The sequence below is a fragment of the Rhincodon typus genome, chromosome 13, assembly GCF_021869965.1.
Source record: "Rhincodon typus isolate 14 chromosome 13, sRhiTyp1.1, whole genome shotgun sequence".
NCBI lineage: Eukaryota > Metazoa > Chordata > Chondrichthyes > Orectolobiformes > Rhincodontidae > Rhincodon > Rhincodon typus.
Window position 1 is genome coordinate 27,667,628 of NC_063344.1, and position 18,057 is coordinate 27,685,684.

At 37.2% G+C, this 18,057-nt stretch overlaps 1 protein-coding gene across 7 annotated transcripts in view; it reads right to left on the bottom strand.

Annotated features, from left to right (window-relative positions):
• The window catches only part of abcc5 (ATP-binding cassette, sub-family C (CFTR/MRP), member 5), a 131,737-nt gene that overhangs the window by 97,982 nt on the left and 15,698 nt on the right, over positions 1-18,057 (bottom strand). For all 7 annotated transcript variants that reach the window (XM_048604678.1, XM_048604675.1, XM_048604674.1 and 4 more), the window contains 3 exons: positions 14,786-14,946; positions 10,769-10,924; positions 8,263-8,410 (listed from right to left, as the gene is read on the bottom strand). In XM_048604678.1, coding sequence (XP_048460635.1) covers positions 8,263-8,410; positions 10,769-10,924; positions 14,786-14,946 — 465 coding nt within the window. The remainder of the gene's footprint in view (positions 1-8,262; positions 8,411-10,768; positions 10,925-14,785; positions 14,947-18,057) is intronic.

Sequence of the window (18,057 nt, forward strand, 5' to 3'; positions counted from 1 at the left end):
ATAGCAGTGACAGTAGTAGTAACTGTCTCGTTTCTCCTGCTACTGCTACAATTGCTGGCATATTTAAATGTAGGAACAGCACAAATGCTGTGAACGGACAAACGAGGACAGAAGAAGGCTGCAGATAGATGTGGTGAATGATTGGGTTGGGCCTAGCAGATGGGGTGTGTGGTGGGAGGATGTGGATTTGCTTACTTTGCAGGAAGAATGAGAAAGCATGGCAAATCGAAAATGACTACAGAATTCTCGGGTGCTGAAGAATCTGGGTGTTCTGGTGCATGATTTGCAACGAGTTGGTGTGCTGGTACAGCAAGTGATTAATAAGGCTAATAGAATGCTAGCCTTTGTTGAGCAGAATTAAACATAAAAATATGGAATCTGTGAGTCACTTATACAGGGCATTGGTGAGGCCACATTTCGAATACTGTGATCAGTTTTAATCTGCTTATTTAAGGATATAAATGCACTGGAACTGTGCACAGGAAGTTTACTGGATTGATATTTAGAATAACTGTGTAAAAGTTGGACAGGCAAGGCTGGTTACATGAGTTTAGAAGGTAGACCTGATTATGTGGCCAAGACCCTGAATGATCTTGACACGTTTTCTCTTATGGAGGAGTCCAGAATGAGAAGGCACTGCTAAAAGGTTAGGGGTCAGCGTTTTAAGACAGAAATGAGGTTTTATTTCACAGTGGATTGTGCAACTTTTAAACTTTCTGCCTCAGAAAGCAATGGAGACAGTCACTGAATATTTTTAAGGAGTTGGTAGATGATTTCTTATAAGGCAAGGGCATCAAAGGAAGTAGATATGAATGCATAATTCAAAACACAGACAGATCAGCTACGATCTTATTGAATGGCAGAATACTTTTGCTCTTAATATGACTGTTCATATGAATGCTGCAGAGTAGTCCCAAACCTACCATTACTCTGCTCAAGACAAATTATCCCACTTCATGCAAATATAAATCTGCTCATTCAGCCCATCTTAGTAACTTGCTTCAGCAATTCACAAATTAGTTTGCACATTAAAGCAGATAACATTCACTGTTCTTCAGAGTAAATTTTTGCACATACAAAAACCACAGAATCAGATGGACATTTAGAACCAAAATACACACTTTTAAACAGTAATAGTTCAATTTGAATAATGATTCATTACTTTCACAGAAATTTGAAATGACAAACATTTGTCTGATTTGTACAAGGTCTCGTTTTAAAAAAACTGCAATGTACAGAAAGTCAGTAAGTATATTCCATTATGTATCCAAACAGCAGAATTCTGAGCACTGATTCATGATAGTTGAAAATAAATTTTCTTTGTAACAATCCAAAAAGGCATGAAAGCAGCTCTGGAGAAATCACAGAAATTCTTTTGTTGTCCATCAGTTCAAGCATAGTCTCATTTACAAATCAAATACACTAACTTTATAAACTGCGCCAACTTGCAAATTAAATATTAACTGCAGTCCCAGCAATTCTTGCGCAGTTAATCCCAGAAGAGGATCAAGCCCTAGTTAGAAAGTTGCTGTAACGCTGAATCACTCACTCATTTTCACTGTGTAGCTAATCGGATCATGTTATTCTTTTCAGCGATGCTTCACCACATGAAAACAACTGTCCACTTCCTGACCAACTGCACATAACACCAAGTCACATTCAAAATGGCTGTTCTTGCCAACTCTCCAGTCATGTCTTATTCATATCATGTAAATACTTCTGTAAGTGTAAATTCCAGTTGAATGTACAAGGTGAAATTTGTAATCATTCAATATCACACCACTGTAGCTGTAAATAACAAATTAATTAAGACACAAAAAGAACAATCCACCCTTGATGCAACACTCGGATTACACAAGAAAATGTTGCAGAGGAAGAAAATAGCTGCACTCTGTCAGAAGATTCTTCATCTCAAGCTTTAAATGGAACCAGCTTATCACTGCTGTTGACATGTACTGTACAAGTCTGATCCTGAATTGAGAAATGTGATGCTTGCCATATTAAAAGAATGTGTTAATACATCAACACTTAAAACAAAATGCAAATAAAAGCAACATGCACTGGATCATTTCAATATAAAGTTCAGGACAATAATTTTTTTCAGAATTACTCTACTATCTCTATTATTCCTTCTAAAATACTGTGATTGACATAAATAAATTTGTAATTTAGGATTAGGCAAATTTGTAAAGTTTCTCTTCTTCAATGAAAAACTTCTTCCACTGTGTGTTCACTTCCAATGGATATTAAAGCCTGGAAGCAATTGCTAGTCTAACAAAACTTATTAAAATTAAAAAGCTGACTGGGTTACTTTGAATGGCACTGAACTGGTTTCTATTTGTAATCACTACCTTACCTTAGAGCATGGTGACCATTTCCATATGATTTTTCATTTCATCCAAAAGCACCTTTAAATGGCAATCCTGTAAATTCTAAGAAAAGCTTCTGTGTGCATTTCACTACAGAGCTCCTTGATTTGTAAATAGATAATATTTAGAGAATGCTGATTAGCAGAAATGCAATTAATGTTTCAAATCCTCTCCCTCTTGATGCCTCATGTACAGTCAATTATCCTAGGCTGTACACTGACAAAAATAATACCAAGATCCAATGGTATCTGAAAAGATTTTTTTTTACAAACAGGATTTCACAATTGCAAGTATTTTTGTATTCACCAGGAAGACAGACTCGGCAATAATTTTTTTTAAAGAAAAGAGATTTTCCTTCATCTTCCATACATTTCCACATGTGAAACAAAGCAAAGCTCTGATTCACAAAAAAATATTAGTTTCAACAGGAAAGACTAAACAAATAAATTCTCAAAGAACTATAATAGTTAAAAGGTACAACTCCTGGTCAAAATAGAAAGAGTATACAAGAACATGACAAATGAGAGCAGTAGACCATATGTCTCCTCAAGCCTATTCACTATCGAGTTAAGGTCATACTGCTCTTTGACCTCAACTCCACTTTCCCATTCTCTGCTGATTATGAATTAATTCTGAATGAGTCTAAAACCTGTCTACATTAGGCTTGAAGATATTCAGTCTTGGAGCATCCTCAACCTACATAGACCGGAGAATTCCAAAAATTCACAAGTCTTTGAATGAAGACATTTTCTCCTCAACTATTTAATCATGTTAAACTTCACTGTACCAACTGCATGGCAAGTATATTCTTTCTCAGATTTCGAGCCAAAACTGTGCACGGTGATCTTACCAAATCGCTGTTTAGTTGCAGAAAGACTTCCTTATTTTAGTACTTCAATTTTGCAGCTGGGTTGCTGCATCCAATGGAACATTATGTTTATCTGTTATCAGTTTTAGAAGGAATCTAAATTGTACAAATGGTCGGCAATGATGATTCAGAAATTAAAGAACTTTTACCACTGAGGCAACTTTCTCTAATGCTGGGACAGAAAGATCCAGCTGTACACTAACAACAAAGGGTAAACATTAAAAACTTTTCCCATGTAACTGGTAGATTAAATGTTTATGGCCAAAAATGTGATCTTTGAAGCATCACAGATGAAATTATACAAAAATTGGAAATGGCAACACAATACTTATGTTAATAGACTGGAAATTGGAAGCCCAGATTAATGACCCATAGACATGAATTCAAAACCCCAGTGGTTGAAGAATTTAAATTAAATTAATTAACTAATCTGGAACTTTAAAAGGAAACTAACATCAATACTTGTGACCATGTAACCACCAGGTTGCTTTGACAGAATGAAATCTCTTGTTGTTACCCAGCAGTAACACGGTCCCAAAGTAATAATTTGGAACTACTTTCTGAGATACCCTCAAAAGTCAATCAATCGTCAAAAAAATGGCTCACTTTCACCTTCTGAATGCATTGTTAGTCAGTAAGTGGTGGCTTTGCTGGCAATGTGGACATCAGGTGAATGAATAAAAAATAACATAGTTTGGCAGAGCAATGTGCTTCAAAAACGAACAATTTAAAAAAAAACTTAGTTGTCAGGTTTACTCATTCAAACAAATAAATCTCCCATCCGCAAGAGATTCAAATGTTTATATCCCAGATTTCTCAGCAGCTACTTTTGACTTTCATGGGCTTTGAGACTTAAATATTTAAATTCAAAACCAAACTGTTTGCAAAGCTGGAATTTACAAACTCACTTCAAGCCTCCATTAAATAATATTAAACGAGCAAGATTCTGTGCTGGGCAAGTTGCCGATAATCAAAAATGATTAAACAGCTTCCCTTAATTCAGCACAACCCCACCCCACTCACCCATTGTCCCTCCTCCAGTGGCTGCGATTAAAGACTCAAATCCTGGAATGTCAGACTCTTCTGGATCAACTGGACTCCAATATTTTTCAAATACCAAAACTTTTTTGAAAAGATTATAGAGATTAATAAGCAAAAGATTGCATACAGACACTTCTAAACATTAAAAGAAAAATCTAAGGAGTATAGAAAACAAAAATGGATTTCTGCCTCAATAGGTTTTCTTCCTTTAGCCCAGATCTCTCTGATTTAAACTCTATCCCCAAAACAACTTATTAGAAATATGTAAAAGAGGAAGCAAAGTATTGCAAAAGATTTAACTTTCCTTTCGGATTAGTGTTCCAGCAAAAACAGGACCAAAGTTGGGTTTTGGAAGGGAAAAATAACAAATTTGTTTATAAAAATAATTGTGAGAATCCATCTCTTTTCCTGGCTTTCTCTTCCACCTGTTTTATTGGACCAACCACCATCCCCCTGTGTTGCTACTTCACTCTTCAGGGCACCTCTTATTGTAGGAGTTGGAGCAACAGTTTGAGAAACAGAAATCTCCAATTGGAGTAGCCCCTCCTCACAGATTCAGTCTCCGAGAGAGCAGATTTGCCAGCCATTCCACCTTATTTTGAGCGGTGCTAATATCTAAATACAACAAAGCTGAGCACCACCAGAGTTTTGACAAATATTTTTCAGAATACTTTTGATATTTCTAATCATAGACTTGAAGTCCTGCACAAGAGTTTGAAATTGCAACAGCACCAAAAATACTCTCTGTATAATAACAAAATAGATTGTTAATGCACAAAGAGGATTCACACATAATTTTTCATAGAGAAGAACTATTACAAGTGCACCATTTTTCTTCAACAAATGGCTAGATAATCAGCTTTTCTTAATGTTTAACTCAATAGTACTGATCTGATTATTACAGTAAAATGGATATTCCCATCATTAAATTTCAACAGTGATGTCTAGTTTAGAATTCTAAACTAGAAACATAAATTCTAATTCAGGAACCTGGAATAACCTTCTTGATCTGTGAATAATGGAGTAAAATAAACACAGAAGTGCTACTAGAGCCATGGTGAATGTCAATAGTTCTGTGTTCATGTCCCGTAATGCTTTCAATAATTTAAACTCTATAGGGAAATGCACAAAAGCTGTTCTCATATTTCAAAATGGACTGTATACTTGTTATTTTAATTTTAAGTAGCATTGGAAAGTTGTGACAGGTATCACACAAACAATTATAAAATGACACTATTTCTCTCTTCTCAATACTTCAATTCAAACTGGCTGTTGAAAACAATTAGTCCTTCAAAACATTGAAACTGACCCCAAAGACTTCAGAGCAATTATAATAATAGTTCGGAAGCACCAATCAATTTTGTTTTCTTAAATGAACCTAGATGAATTACAGAACTCCATGTATTATTTACAAAAAGGTTTTGTGGCAGCATCAAAATTCCATGAACTTAAAACTCAGCTGCAGTCTAGACTGAAGGTTTCCATAAGCTGTTAATACATTAGCAACAAGCCTGTGAGTTTTAAAAATCTACCGTCCACTTCTAGTAAAATGGCTTTCCTCAGCGGACACAACAGGCCAAAGTACTCTTGGGGCATCTCCAAACAGTTAAAGATCCATTCTGACATTAGGAGATGCACAACAGCAAACCAACTCACTTTCCTAAACCATAGTACATTAGTGTGCGTTAACATTGAACTTCTAATCAATATATCCCTTTGAATGAGATTTAAATAGACTGCAATGCAAATCAGATGCAAAACAAAGCGGTATATGCACAAGCACCAGCTAACCTGGACAATCTGCAATTTTTATTGGTGGACGTTAATAGAATTCTAAATATTAAAAGACATCAAAGGATAATCGGGAAATAGTGGGAAAATAGCACTGAGGCAGAAGAACAGCTATGTTCTAGTTGAATGGCTAGCAGGCTAAAGGAGCTATATGGCCTACTCTTGCTGCTGTTTCCATGTTGCCAGGTACAAGACTCACTTGTCAACACATCGTAGCCATGGGACATTATCATGAAATTATAAATAATCAAATTAGCTCAGCATATTGTTTGGCAAAGTTCTATAGTGATCAAATACTTCAATTAATATTTACTACTTATAGTCACTGAAAATGTTTGTGAAATTAGAGACCATTTTTAATTAGCAGAGCCAAAAGCAGAGATATAACATTTCAAATAACTTGGTTTCAGAACCTGACTTTCAAAAAGACAATATTTTTAAACGGAAGCAAATGTTAATTACACAATGGTATCTCCAAGCCAATTTTATAATAAAAATCTAGTTATTACACTTTTGGACGCAAACACTATTTTGTCTGCCTACAATGAGTTATTGTAGAATATCTAAATAGAATTTTTAAAAGAAGTAGCTGAATACACATCTAAAAGTGTAATTTCTCAAACATCTGCTCTTATTTTAAAAGGAAACCACATTCAATTTCAGAACAACTAACAACAATTTTTTACAATTTCAATTACAAAAAAGTTTGCTCAGTGGGCATAAATTTTGTGAATGATCTTTTAAAGCTTTCCTCAATATTCTGCTTCTTCTCCTAATAAATTCATTTCATTCATTTATTAGGCTTCGACTCGGTTTCCCAAATTAGTTTCCCAAATTAGAGATTATAGTTTGCACACTGAGCAGATCTTAACACAAGTGCTTTAAATTAGTCTGTACAGATTCATAATAAAAATTCTAATATGCCTTTAAAAATGACATTATTTGGCCCAGAAAAATAAAGACTGCCTTACTCTCAATAACCAAAGTTTTCACTCCTAACTCAACGCTGTATGCTAAAATAAGCCAAACTAAGGAACTTCCTTAAATCTTGCTTTTAATTTTCTAGCATTGCTAACACTTGACTACCGTTCCCCTGCACTCCCAACAAAACTACCGTGAAGCCTTTTCTAGTTGTTATTCCTTTCCAACGAAAACTAGTTGCTTAACCAGGAGGACTATCCAGGTAAATTCTCCAAACACCAAAACTCAGCCAATTACTCTTGTTTTATTTTCCAGCCTCCATCTTCCCCATCCCAGTAAAATTCATACATACTGTACTACATATTTCTGGAGAGAGCAGCTTTCTGCAGGAGGAGATTCCTTTTCCACAGTACTTTAAAGATGTCCTTCCAGAGCAAAAACAACATGGTTAGAAGATTCAGTTCAAGGAAATGTACGCACACAGACACTCAAACACGCGCACACACACATACAAACATTCACATTGTTCAGGCAAAATATGCAAACTCAATTATACATTCTTTCCCTTAAATCATTTCCCCTTTTTTCAAACAATAGTCGCTGTTCATTTTTGTTTCTGCAGTATTTACTTGTCTTGGTCCAGACAAATTTTCCACATACTGCATTAAAAATGATTACAGCTTGAATTTTAAATAAGTCCAAGTTAAAAGTTTGATGTACTTTGAGGTTTACTGATGAATCTGACGGATGCTGGAGTAAATGCTTACTCAAAATACTCCAAAAGCAATACCCTGCCTTAGGAAATAAAATACTTTTCAAGTTATAAATTAGATCAACATCACTGGTACGCTATACCAGTTCAATTCAAATGTGGTTACCTGTCTTGCTCCTTTCACATGAAGTTCATTATCAGTTTAAAATATGAAATGAATTAGCAGTTCCAGTAATACCTTGCCTTTAGTTTTAAAACTGGCGTGCAGAGATACAATGCAAATCATACCGTTGATTAAAAAAAATTTCCAGATAGTGGTTTTACCTTCACACTTTCCAACCATCTCCAGCAACCTTCCTCTTCAATACTGGTTAACATGCAATTAACAACTTACTGTAGTCCAGTGGGAATTAATTTGAAGGAAAGAGCGGTCAGGGAAGTGAGAGAATAACCATGATGTGGCTTGCACTCCCAATATAAAAACTGCTTTCCTCTCTCTTCCTTGCCCAAAACTGAATGTGTAAAGGTATTAAATTTGCGAAAGTGCCAAGATAACTTACTGGTCCACAGAAGCCAGCCACCATTGTAACCATCAAGGAGATCATAGCGATGACCAGCCGTGTCTGGCAGAATCTCCAAATCACTGTGTTCAGTGAGGCATTATCCTGGCCACGTTCTTTCAATTCTATTTGCCATAGTCGTTCTAACCTGCAGAAAATATGGGCAAAATACGAAGGGTTGAGAAACAAAGTATTTAAAAAATGCTTTTCAGTCATTTAGCATGGCAAAGCTGCATGCCCATTTAGTGAAAAGAAAATAATTCAGTTCCAAAAAAAGTTTAAAAAAATACATGATGGTGCACCTGGTTTCTGGTGATGTCTGTAATCATTCCAATGTACTCAATTTTCAAATTAATCTTCCATAACAACTTAAAGATGTTGAAATTAAAGCCTATGTTTTGAGGACTTTGAAGCTTACATAATTTCAGGGCTTATTTTTTATATACATCCAAGGGCTGTGCAGCCACAGAGAATGTTCAAATTGTGTAACGTGATTGAATTTGTAGCCCATAGCCTACAAATGCAGTCCAATAATCATCAATTCTTCATTGTATCCTTTAAAACTCGGATTCTTTGGTATAGTATATAAGGAATCATGGCTTCTCATTGCACAGAGCTCAGCATATTGCAAAAAAAAAATCTTGACTGAAAACATGTCACATAGGCAACAGCTAGACAATACTTGATAAGGATTATGGGGTCAGTTTTCATCTTTCTGTTTGTTCCATACAACAGCAGGAACTACCCGGCTTGCATTCTGTTCATTTCATGGGAAATTAATATTGGACAGTTCTTAGAAAGTGCAAACGAATCATGAAATAACCCCAAAGCATAAGGAGGATCTTAACTTCATGTGCAAAGTACCAATTAATTATGGATATTTACAAATTTGATCTTTATTCCCTGACCATTCAATCCTCTGAAGTCACTAAGGAGTTCTATTTTGTGCTCTTAATTCAACTGTTTTAATCAAGGTCAAAAATAAGACAATACCAGGTTATTGTCCAACAGGTTTATTTGAAATCACAAGCATTCAGAGCATTGCCTGATTCACAAGCTTTCGGAGCTTTGCCCCTTCATTGGGCAACGCTCTGAAAGCTTGAGATTTCAAGTAAACCTGCTGGCCGATAACCTGGTGTCGTCTGATTTCTGACCTTGTTCACCCCAATCCAACACCAGCACCTCCACATAATAATCATTTTAATCGGTTGTTTCAAGCAGCTGCTCCTGAGTTATCTTAATCCTCTTCTATTCATCATTTTCAGTTATCTCATTTCATGTCCTATGGTGAACTTTACTTAACATCTCAGGAACTTAAGTTCATGTCACAGCAACCTAATTTCTTTTCTCAACACAAACAAAAGATTTAATGAGCTGTCAATAATGGGAACACTTCACTCGTGCTAACAAACCAAAAATAAATTTTCCTGAGTAGTGCTTGTAATGTCTACAAGAAATAATATTTACAAAAATAACAAATTCAGAGGCAATACAAAATTCTATCAGCAGTCATAAAAATGACAGTGAATGTTGAGCAGTGTACAAAATGGAAGAAATGGCAACCAGGCAAAACAGAAACCTGGAGGATTTTGCAAAACACTTCAGATGGCAAATAGATAGGAAGATTTCATAACTAGCAAATAAGATGCAACATAGGAGGGCCTACTGTGTTCATCCAGCTCTACACCTTGTTATCTCATAGGAGGTCATGGTGTTGGCTGACAGATGATTGTTGATCAGGATAGGTAAACTCCCTACGCTTCTTCCAAAATAAAGCTGAAGTCAGTTGAAGGAGCCAACAGAGATAACAACTAATCTAACATGGCCCTTTTAACAATACAATGTTCCATCAGTACTACACACAACTATCCGCCTGAATGACATGTTCAAATCTTGTGTAATGTAAAAGAGAAAAGCAAATATGATGAGATTATACAAATGTAACGAATAATCCAATATTTCACTCCAAAGTACAAAACCATCCTACGCAAGCAATTCATCAACCTGTAATTTGAGACTCTTTTGCTATATTTTGTTAACTGTATAGTGTAGGAATAAATGCATTATATTTTGCAATGAAAGTTTCTAGATGAAGTATTTTGCAACTGGACATCATTGAATGAAGTTTAGTACACAGATTAACATCCTGATATACATGCAAGCCTCAAGTTTTCCCTGACTATGCAATGATCCAAGGATTTAGTACAACACATGAAATTGTCTAATTCTGAGTGGTGGTGAATATAAATTTTCTGTTATGCAATATCGAAGTGAAAGTACAGACAATGGTAAATACAAATCCAAATATGTTCAAAGATCAGTACCAGTTCAAGTACAAAATAAAATCCTAATAAACATTTCTAAACATAGATTAATCTTTCTGTCACATTAAAATGGCAACATTTCATATCTATAAAGAATCACACATGAACGCATTGAAAATGTAGCACCACTGGAATTAAAGATGGAGTGAATTCCAACGACATTCAGGATATCATACACATACCTTCGACCATTGACTTCAGAAGATTCATATTTCGACAGAGGCCAAATGTCTTCAAGAAGGAGCTCTCCCTTTTTATAAGCTGTGAAGGCTAAAGATGTCAACCAACTGAAGGTCATGAATGAGAAGAAACCAGCATTGTCCACAGGATGCTGCTGTCTATATATATATATGAAAAGAAAACTATGTCAATAGAACCTAATGAAAGGATGCATCTGTCAGACTCTGTTACCCTTTTGTAAACTGTTCCTTCTTGTTCTTCAGATGAAACGGCCTGGCTGTTTTGACGGCTCAAGGGACTGTTAAGCATTTGAAGACTCAATGTGAAACAGAACAAGGCGTCCCATTTTGTGCCAAAAGGTTTACAGCACAAAATGAGATCATTCAACTCAGTGTGCCTATGACAGGGTATTAGTAGAGTAATCTTAAACTAACTCAAGCTCTCACTATAGCCAACTATCTTTTTATGTACAATACACAAACGCTTACAGATTCAACTGGTTGCCTTAGGACTGCAGAGTTTTTATATGGTCTATTGGTTGCAGGATTGCTCCGACTATACAATGCCACTCATGCCGTCTGGCGTACAGCATGGAAACAGACACTTCAGTCCAACCAGTCCATGCCGAACATAATTCCAAACTAAACTAGTCCCATCTGCCTGCTCCTGGACCATATCCCTCCAAACTCTTCCTATTCACGTACAAATCCAAATGTCTTTTAGAAGTTGTAACTGCCCATATCCATCACTTCCTCAGGAAGTTCATTCCACACACAAACCACCCTCTGTGTAAAAAATGTGCCTCATGTCTTTTTTAAATCTCTCCTCTCACCTTAAAAATGTGCCCCCTAGTCCTGAAATCCCCCATCTTAGAGAAAAGACAACTACCAATAACTCTATCAATACCTCTCATTATTTTATAAACTTCTATCTGGTCGCCTCTCAACCTCCTACACTCCAGTGAAAAAAGTCCCGGCTTATTGAGCATTTGTTTATAACTCAAACCTTCCATACCCAGCAACATTCTGAAAAATCTGTTCTGAATCCTATAACTGGGCGACCAGAACAGGACACAGTGTTCCAGAAGAGGCCTCACCAATGTCCTGTACAACCTCAGCATGACTTCTCAATGTCAGGCTAGCACCTCTTTTTTAGGTAGCGGTATGCTTTCCTACACTGATTCCTGAGCTCAAATGGTAATGGTAATGTGAGGGACATGCCAAGCAATGAGATTAACTTAAAGACTGTACTGGAATACAATTCTGCTGCTACTTATAGCACGCAGTGCATTATGGATAGCTTGCTCTGAGCTGCTGCATCTGTTCTCAATCTGCTCCATTTAGCATTGTGGTAGTATTGAACAGTATGGTGAGGATAAGGCCAAGTATATATTTCCCTCTTCTGCCGAAGACCAAGTCTAGCAGCTATGTTCTGTAGGATCAGATCAGTAAATAATGTACTGCTCAGTCTTGAAGTCTTCCACCCAGAGTACATTCTGCATTCTTGCCCTGTTTCTGCTTCCTCCAATTGGTGTATAACAGGCGAGTACTCATTCACCAATTGAGGTGGGAGATAGTAATTGTGATAATCGGCAGCAGGTTTCTTTGCCCATTTTTTACCTGATGCCACGAGGCCCATGGAATTCAGAGTCATAGAAATCAAAAGCACAGAAAAAGGCCCTTCAGACCATCTAAGCTGATCAAAAATAACCACCTAACTATTTTAATCCAATCTACCAGCACTTGGCCTTGTATACTTTTGCAGTGTAAATACAAATCTAAATACCTCTTAAATGGTATGAGGGTTTCTGTCCCTACCTCCCTTACAGGCAGTGAATTCCAGTTTCCATCCACCCTTTGGATGAAAAAGCTTTTCCTCACATCTCCTCTAAACCTTCTGAACGTTACTTTGAATCTGTGCCCCTCATAATTTAATACATCTTACTCATATATCCTCTCATTTCCTCTGCTCTGAAGAGAGGAACTCCAGTTCGTCCAATCTTTCTTCATAACTGAAACTCTCCAGTCGAGGCAATACTCCTGTGTACCCTCTCCCGTGCTATCACATCCCTCCTATAATATGGATTCCAGAACTACACACAATACTTTAGCTTAGGTCTAACAAATATTTTATACAGTTTATGACGGTGTTGTCACTTTAAAAAGGTTATTTTGGGAGTTTTATTGGAAGAGAGGTTGCAAAGGCAGAGGTCCCAACCTGGCTACTGAAAACGGCTTAAGTAAATAGCTTAGGAGGCCTTTAGGGATTTTTTGCTAAAACAGTTGGAACAATGGAAGGGGAGAGGTCAGCTTTCACAGACCAGGCTTTCTACTTTTTTAGCTGTAGCAGTCAAAAGCTGTTTGGGGTCCCAGAAGAGTTGGAGCTTCAGCAAATGATTCCTAGCTGCTACTTTCTCTAAAATCCCTCTTGATGTTGTTTCCTTCTGGATTGGAGAACTGCATGTAACAACACGTATCTGAATTTACCGTTGTGCCAAAGGGTGTGTTTATGGAATGTTGCTATACTGGAACAGTTTATTACTAATACAAACTGTATCTATTGTTCAGTTAAGCTTTCCAATAGTTAAGTTATTCTAAATTCCTCTTTCTTTTGTTTGTATTTTAACTATAGTGTTTAAATAAGTTGTGTTTTGCTTAATGTCGAGTAGCTTGGCCAGTCACATCACATCTGGAATACGCACTTCACATCTACCTTTAAAATAAGAAAAGTTAGGGTCTAGGCTATGTTCTTAAAGTTTTTTTAAGGGGGTCTGGTCTGGTCCATAACAAGTTCCAGCATAAACACCCTGCTCTTAAACTCTATGCCAGTGTTGAGGACTCCCTGGACAACTCCACCGTATATCACTGTGCCACCACCTCTGCTGGTTCTGTCCTGCAAGTAGGAGGGGCATCCAGAGATGGTGATGGTGGAATCTGGTTTCATTCTAAGATAAATTCCATGAGTGTGACTATGTCAGGTTGTTGCCTGCCTAATTGACGCAAGGTGGATGGCCACAAGGAGACCTTTGCGTCATCACAGGGGTCATTAAACAGAAACAAAAACAGAAATTACTTGAGAAACATCTTGGGTTTGAGGTTCTAAAGAAGGATCACTTAACGTTAACTCTGCTTTCTCTCCACAGGTGCTGCCAGACCTGCTGAGTTTCTTCAGCAATTTCTGTTTTCGTTTCTGATTTCCAGCAACTGCAGTTCTTTGGTTTTTATTGAGTCTGTCACTGTTGTCTTTGTGCCTAGGTTTATGCCAGGTGTTATGCCTGGTTTCGATGTTTTTTTTAAAGCAGTTTGATTGAATAGGTTGCTCAGCCAGTTCAGAGGGCAGTTAGGATGCTGAGGGTCTGTAGCATATCGGCCAGACCAGGTAAGGACAGCTGTTTTCCTTCCTTGAGGGTTTACTAGTGGGTTTTTTGCCAAACAATAATGGTTTTATGGTCATCATTAACCTTTAATTCAAGATTTTCTTGAATTGAAATTTCACAATCTGAACTGGTGGGAATTGAAACCAGGTCCCCAGAACTTTACCAGGGTCTCTGGATTACTACGCCAGTGACATTACCATAACACCATTGCCTCCACTACATGTAATTAGTATGTTGAATCAAGTCTCCTGCAAAATGAAATGGTAGGGCTTTTGCAGTACAGTGGCAGTGTCACTACTTCTGAGCAAGGAAACCTGGGTTCAAATCCATTTGTTTCAGAGGCATGTAATAACATCTCTGAACAGGGCAACTGAAGTAAGTTTGCATAGCAAGTTTTGAAAAGTACTAACAGGTGTTCAAAAAGAACTTAATGAACATCTTTACAGTATTGCAATTTCCTCTCCAATTCTATTGCATATCAAAATGAGTTACTAAAATCTCTAAGATGTAAGATTTAAAACCCAAAAAGTACAGTGTTGAGTTACAAAAACATAGAAGGGTGTGAACAACCACAGATACATTCAGTATATATTTTAAAGGGATCACCAATGATGTTAAGTTTGTATTACCGAGAGGTACTCACTTAGAGGTGTTGCGAAAGGGTTTCAGCAGATGTAGGCTATGATGGTACTTGCCCTTCTGGTTTCTCTCATCCTGAATTTGCATACAGGAATACATCGACATATCCATTGACAGCCCTTCCACACGACCTGCTGTCTCCAAAGCATCTTCACACAACTCTGTCTGTCATTCAAAAGATTGGAGGGATGAGGAAATGAATTAATAGCACAACTAAATATTGGAAAGCCTGGATCCATTATATTTTGCCTCAACCAGAAACTTGTGAACTCCACGGGTTCCCAGACTTCCAACTCTATCCCTCTCCCTATACAGTTTCTAAGGTTGAATTAGACTGCTTCCAACCTCACCATACGATGTGACCTTGAACTCAGCCTCACATTCAATCACAATGACTGCCAAATTGCACCTCCAAAATAATGCCCAACTCCACCCCTACCTAAGCCCATCTGCTGCTGAAACCCTCGCCATAATAATTACCTTGAGACTTGACTGTTGAGTGCATTTCTGGATTGTCTGAAATCTTGCACACTTTGTAAACTTTACCTCACTCAACTTTTGTTGTCCATGTCCTGATATGCATCCTCATAAGCATTATTTAACTTTGTTTTCACTGATGTATGTTGGTTCCACTGATCAATGCATTGATTTTAAAATTTCCAACCTTGTAGTCAGGTCTACCAATACTTTGAAATTCTTTGAAACTAGAAAGCCAGGTCTTGGAGATGTATGTGTTTGTCTGATTCTGGCCTCATGTACATCCCTTATTTCTACCTTCTTCCATAGCTGATGAGGCCTTAAGGTGTGGAACTCTATACCTAAATCTCTCCAGCCCTATCTCTCTTCTGACCTTGAAACTTTTTATTTATTTTCTGTTCTAAGTGTCCCTATCTAGCTTCATATCAAAGTTTATCTGATTACACTCCTTTGAAACACCTCAGTATGTTGTACAACATTAATATTAAAGGTACTGTCTCAATGGATTTTTTTTTATTGGAGACATTAAGCAGAATGCAACTTCTGTTGGAAATTGGAGTCCCCTCGAAATTGAATTTTCTTGCATTTCCTGTGGAGCACGAGACCTCATTTAACTGGTGCTACATCAGTAACTAGCTTTAATGACCAGCATCACCAATGGTACAATGTGTCATTGAGTTTACATTAAAAAAAATCTATATAGCATTGAGAATTGTTTAACTCAGTTGGCTAGACAGCTCATTTGCGATGCAGAGTGATGCCACCAGCACAGGTTCAATTCCCATACCTTCCGCCTTCTCAATTTTGCCTCTCATCTAGGCGTGGTGACCCTCAGGTTAAAAACTTACCACCAGTCAGCTCTCTCTCCATTTCTGGGCCTATGACGACTTTACCCTTACCTATATGGCACCAGGCAAATTCTATTACCAATGCAGCGTTTGGGAAAATAAAAATATATTTTAGTCTTAGAAGGAATGACAAATAATCTTCAGATGAAAGTGGGCAAGGAGGCAACAGTCATCCTGCTGTTATGAATAGTTGTCTCTTGGTCATTAGCTAGAAGCAGTTAAATGGGAAATTGATATTGGCACAAGTGAACAGCTCCAAGAAACAGGCTGTATCAATTAGTGGTCACGGTTACAGGGCAGTGCTGATTACACAGTACCTGTAGGTAGAAGTTCTCATCTGGGACTGCCTTCTTCAGAATGAAGACGAGCCAGAAGAGATTGAAAGAAGTCCAAGGGTAGTGTTCCCTAACAATTCAGCTAGAGAGCAGAATGCGGCCTTCACAATTTCATTGAAATCAACATACCATGTGCCAACTGCCAGATCGTCCTCCTGTATCAGTGAATCATTCTCAATTGTCACAGATTGTGTTCTCTTCAATGTCTAATTAACTAATATATCATATCTAAGCTACTGCTTCTTAACAGGTTTATGAAACTAGCAGAAAATTTCTACAAATAGTGAACTCCCTATACTTAGGTAACTCTGGTCACAAACTCCCAAAATCTAACACAGCCCCAAATCACTTCAAAAATATGACACCTAGCAGTTTATCTAAACAGATTTGCAAACAAAAAACAAAGTGACCCAAGATTCAGACAGTACATGTTTACCAATTTATAATTTCAGTTCTTCAAAAACAAATTTCAAACTTTGTCCATTTATGGCATTGTACCTATCTAAGTAAGGATCTAGGAAGGGAAGGAAAGAACAGGGAAACATGAGATAGTGGCAAAAAATAAAGGTTGGTGTAATAGAAGAAAAGGTCAATCCATCTATGCTTATTTGACTATTTTTCTAAATCATCCAAAAAATCTTACATTGTACAAAATAGACTACAAATGGAATTTCAGTGACCGGTCAGGAAGAACTTTCTTCCTGTGGGTTTCAAAACCCAAACTCCACCATTATGCTGAAATGGGCTTGCACTGTGGGGAGAAACAGTCACTCACCTGTGATTTTACATAAAATGACCAATCATTGGTCAGTGAGTGAACTCTAGTAGCAAGTAAAGACAGCAGGAAGACTCACCAGGCTGCAGAACCAAAAAAAACAGGCTAGCTTGAAAGCAGTAGCAGGATATCAGAACACATGAGTGTGTGATAATGGGCTGCCTCAAAATAGAGGCACTCTTTCTCCAACCTTTTCACATTTAAAATGAAAAATGGCCTTCACAGTTGGGCCACTATTGCAGGAACATAGGATCTGGGAACAAAAGTTTGGCCTTCTGAGCCTTTTTTGTTACTTGATGGCTTATCTGGTAATGGTCTTTACTCCACCTTCTAGTCTGTTCCCATATAAAACTTTATCTGATAACGCTCCTTTGAAATACCTTGGAATGTTATACATGAAAGGCACTATGTAAATGAAATGTGTTGTTTAGACATCAACCATCTTATATCACTGCCCTTCAGTTCTCGATTTCTCCATCAAAAGGGAGTCTTTCTATGTATTCTGAATAGGTATTCATCATTTTAAACACCTCTATCAAATGTTCTTTCAAACTTCCTTTTCTTAGGAGAACAACTCCAGCTTCTCGACACAGTCTTTAAAATTGAAGTCCCACAGTTCCAGAAGTATTCTTTTTAATTTTTCTGCACAACCTTTATAAAGTGCAATATCTAGAACTGGACACGATATTCCAGTCAAAGACAAAACAGTGTTTAATAATGTACAAAAACAAAGTTGCTGGAAAAGCTCAGCTGGTCTGGCAGCATCTGTAAAGGAGAAAACAGAATTAACGTTTCGTTCTGAGGAAGGGTCACCGGACCTGAAACATTAACTCTGTTTTCT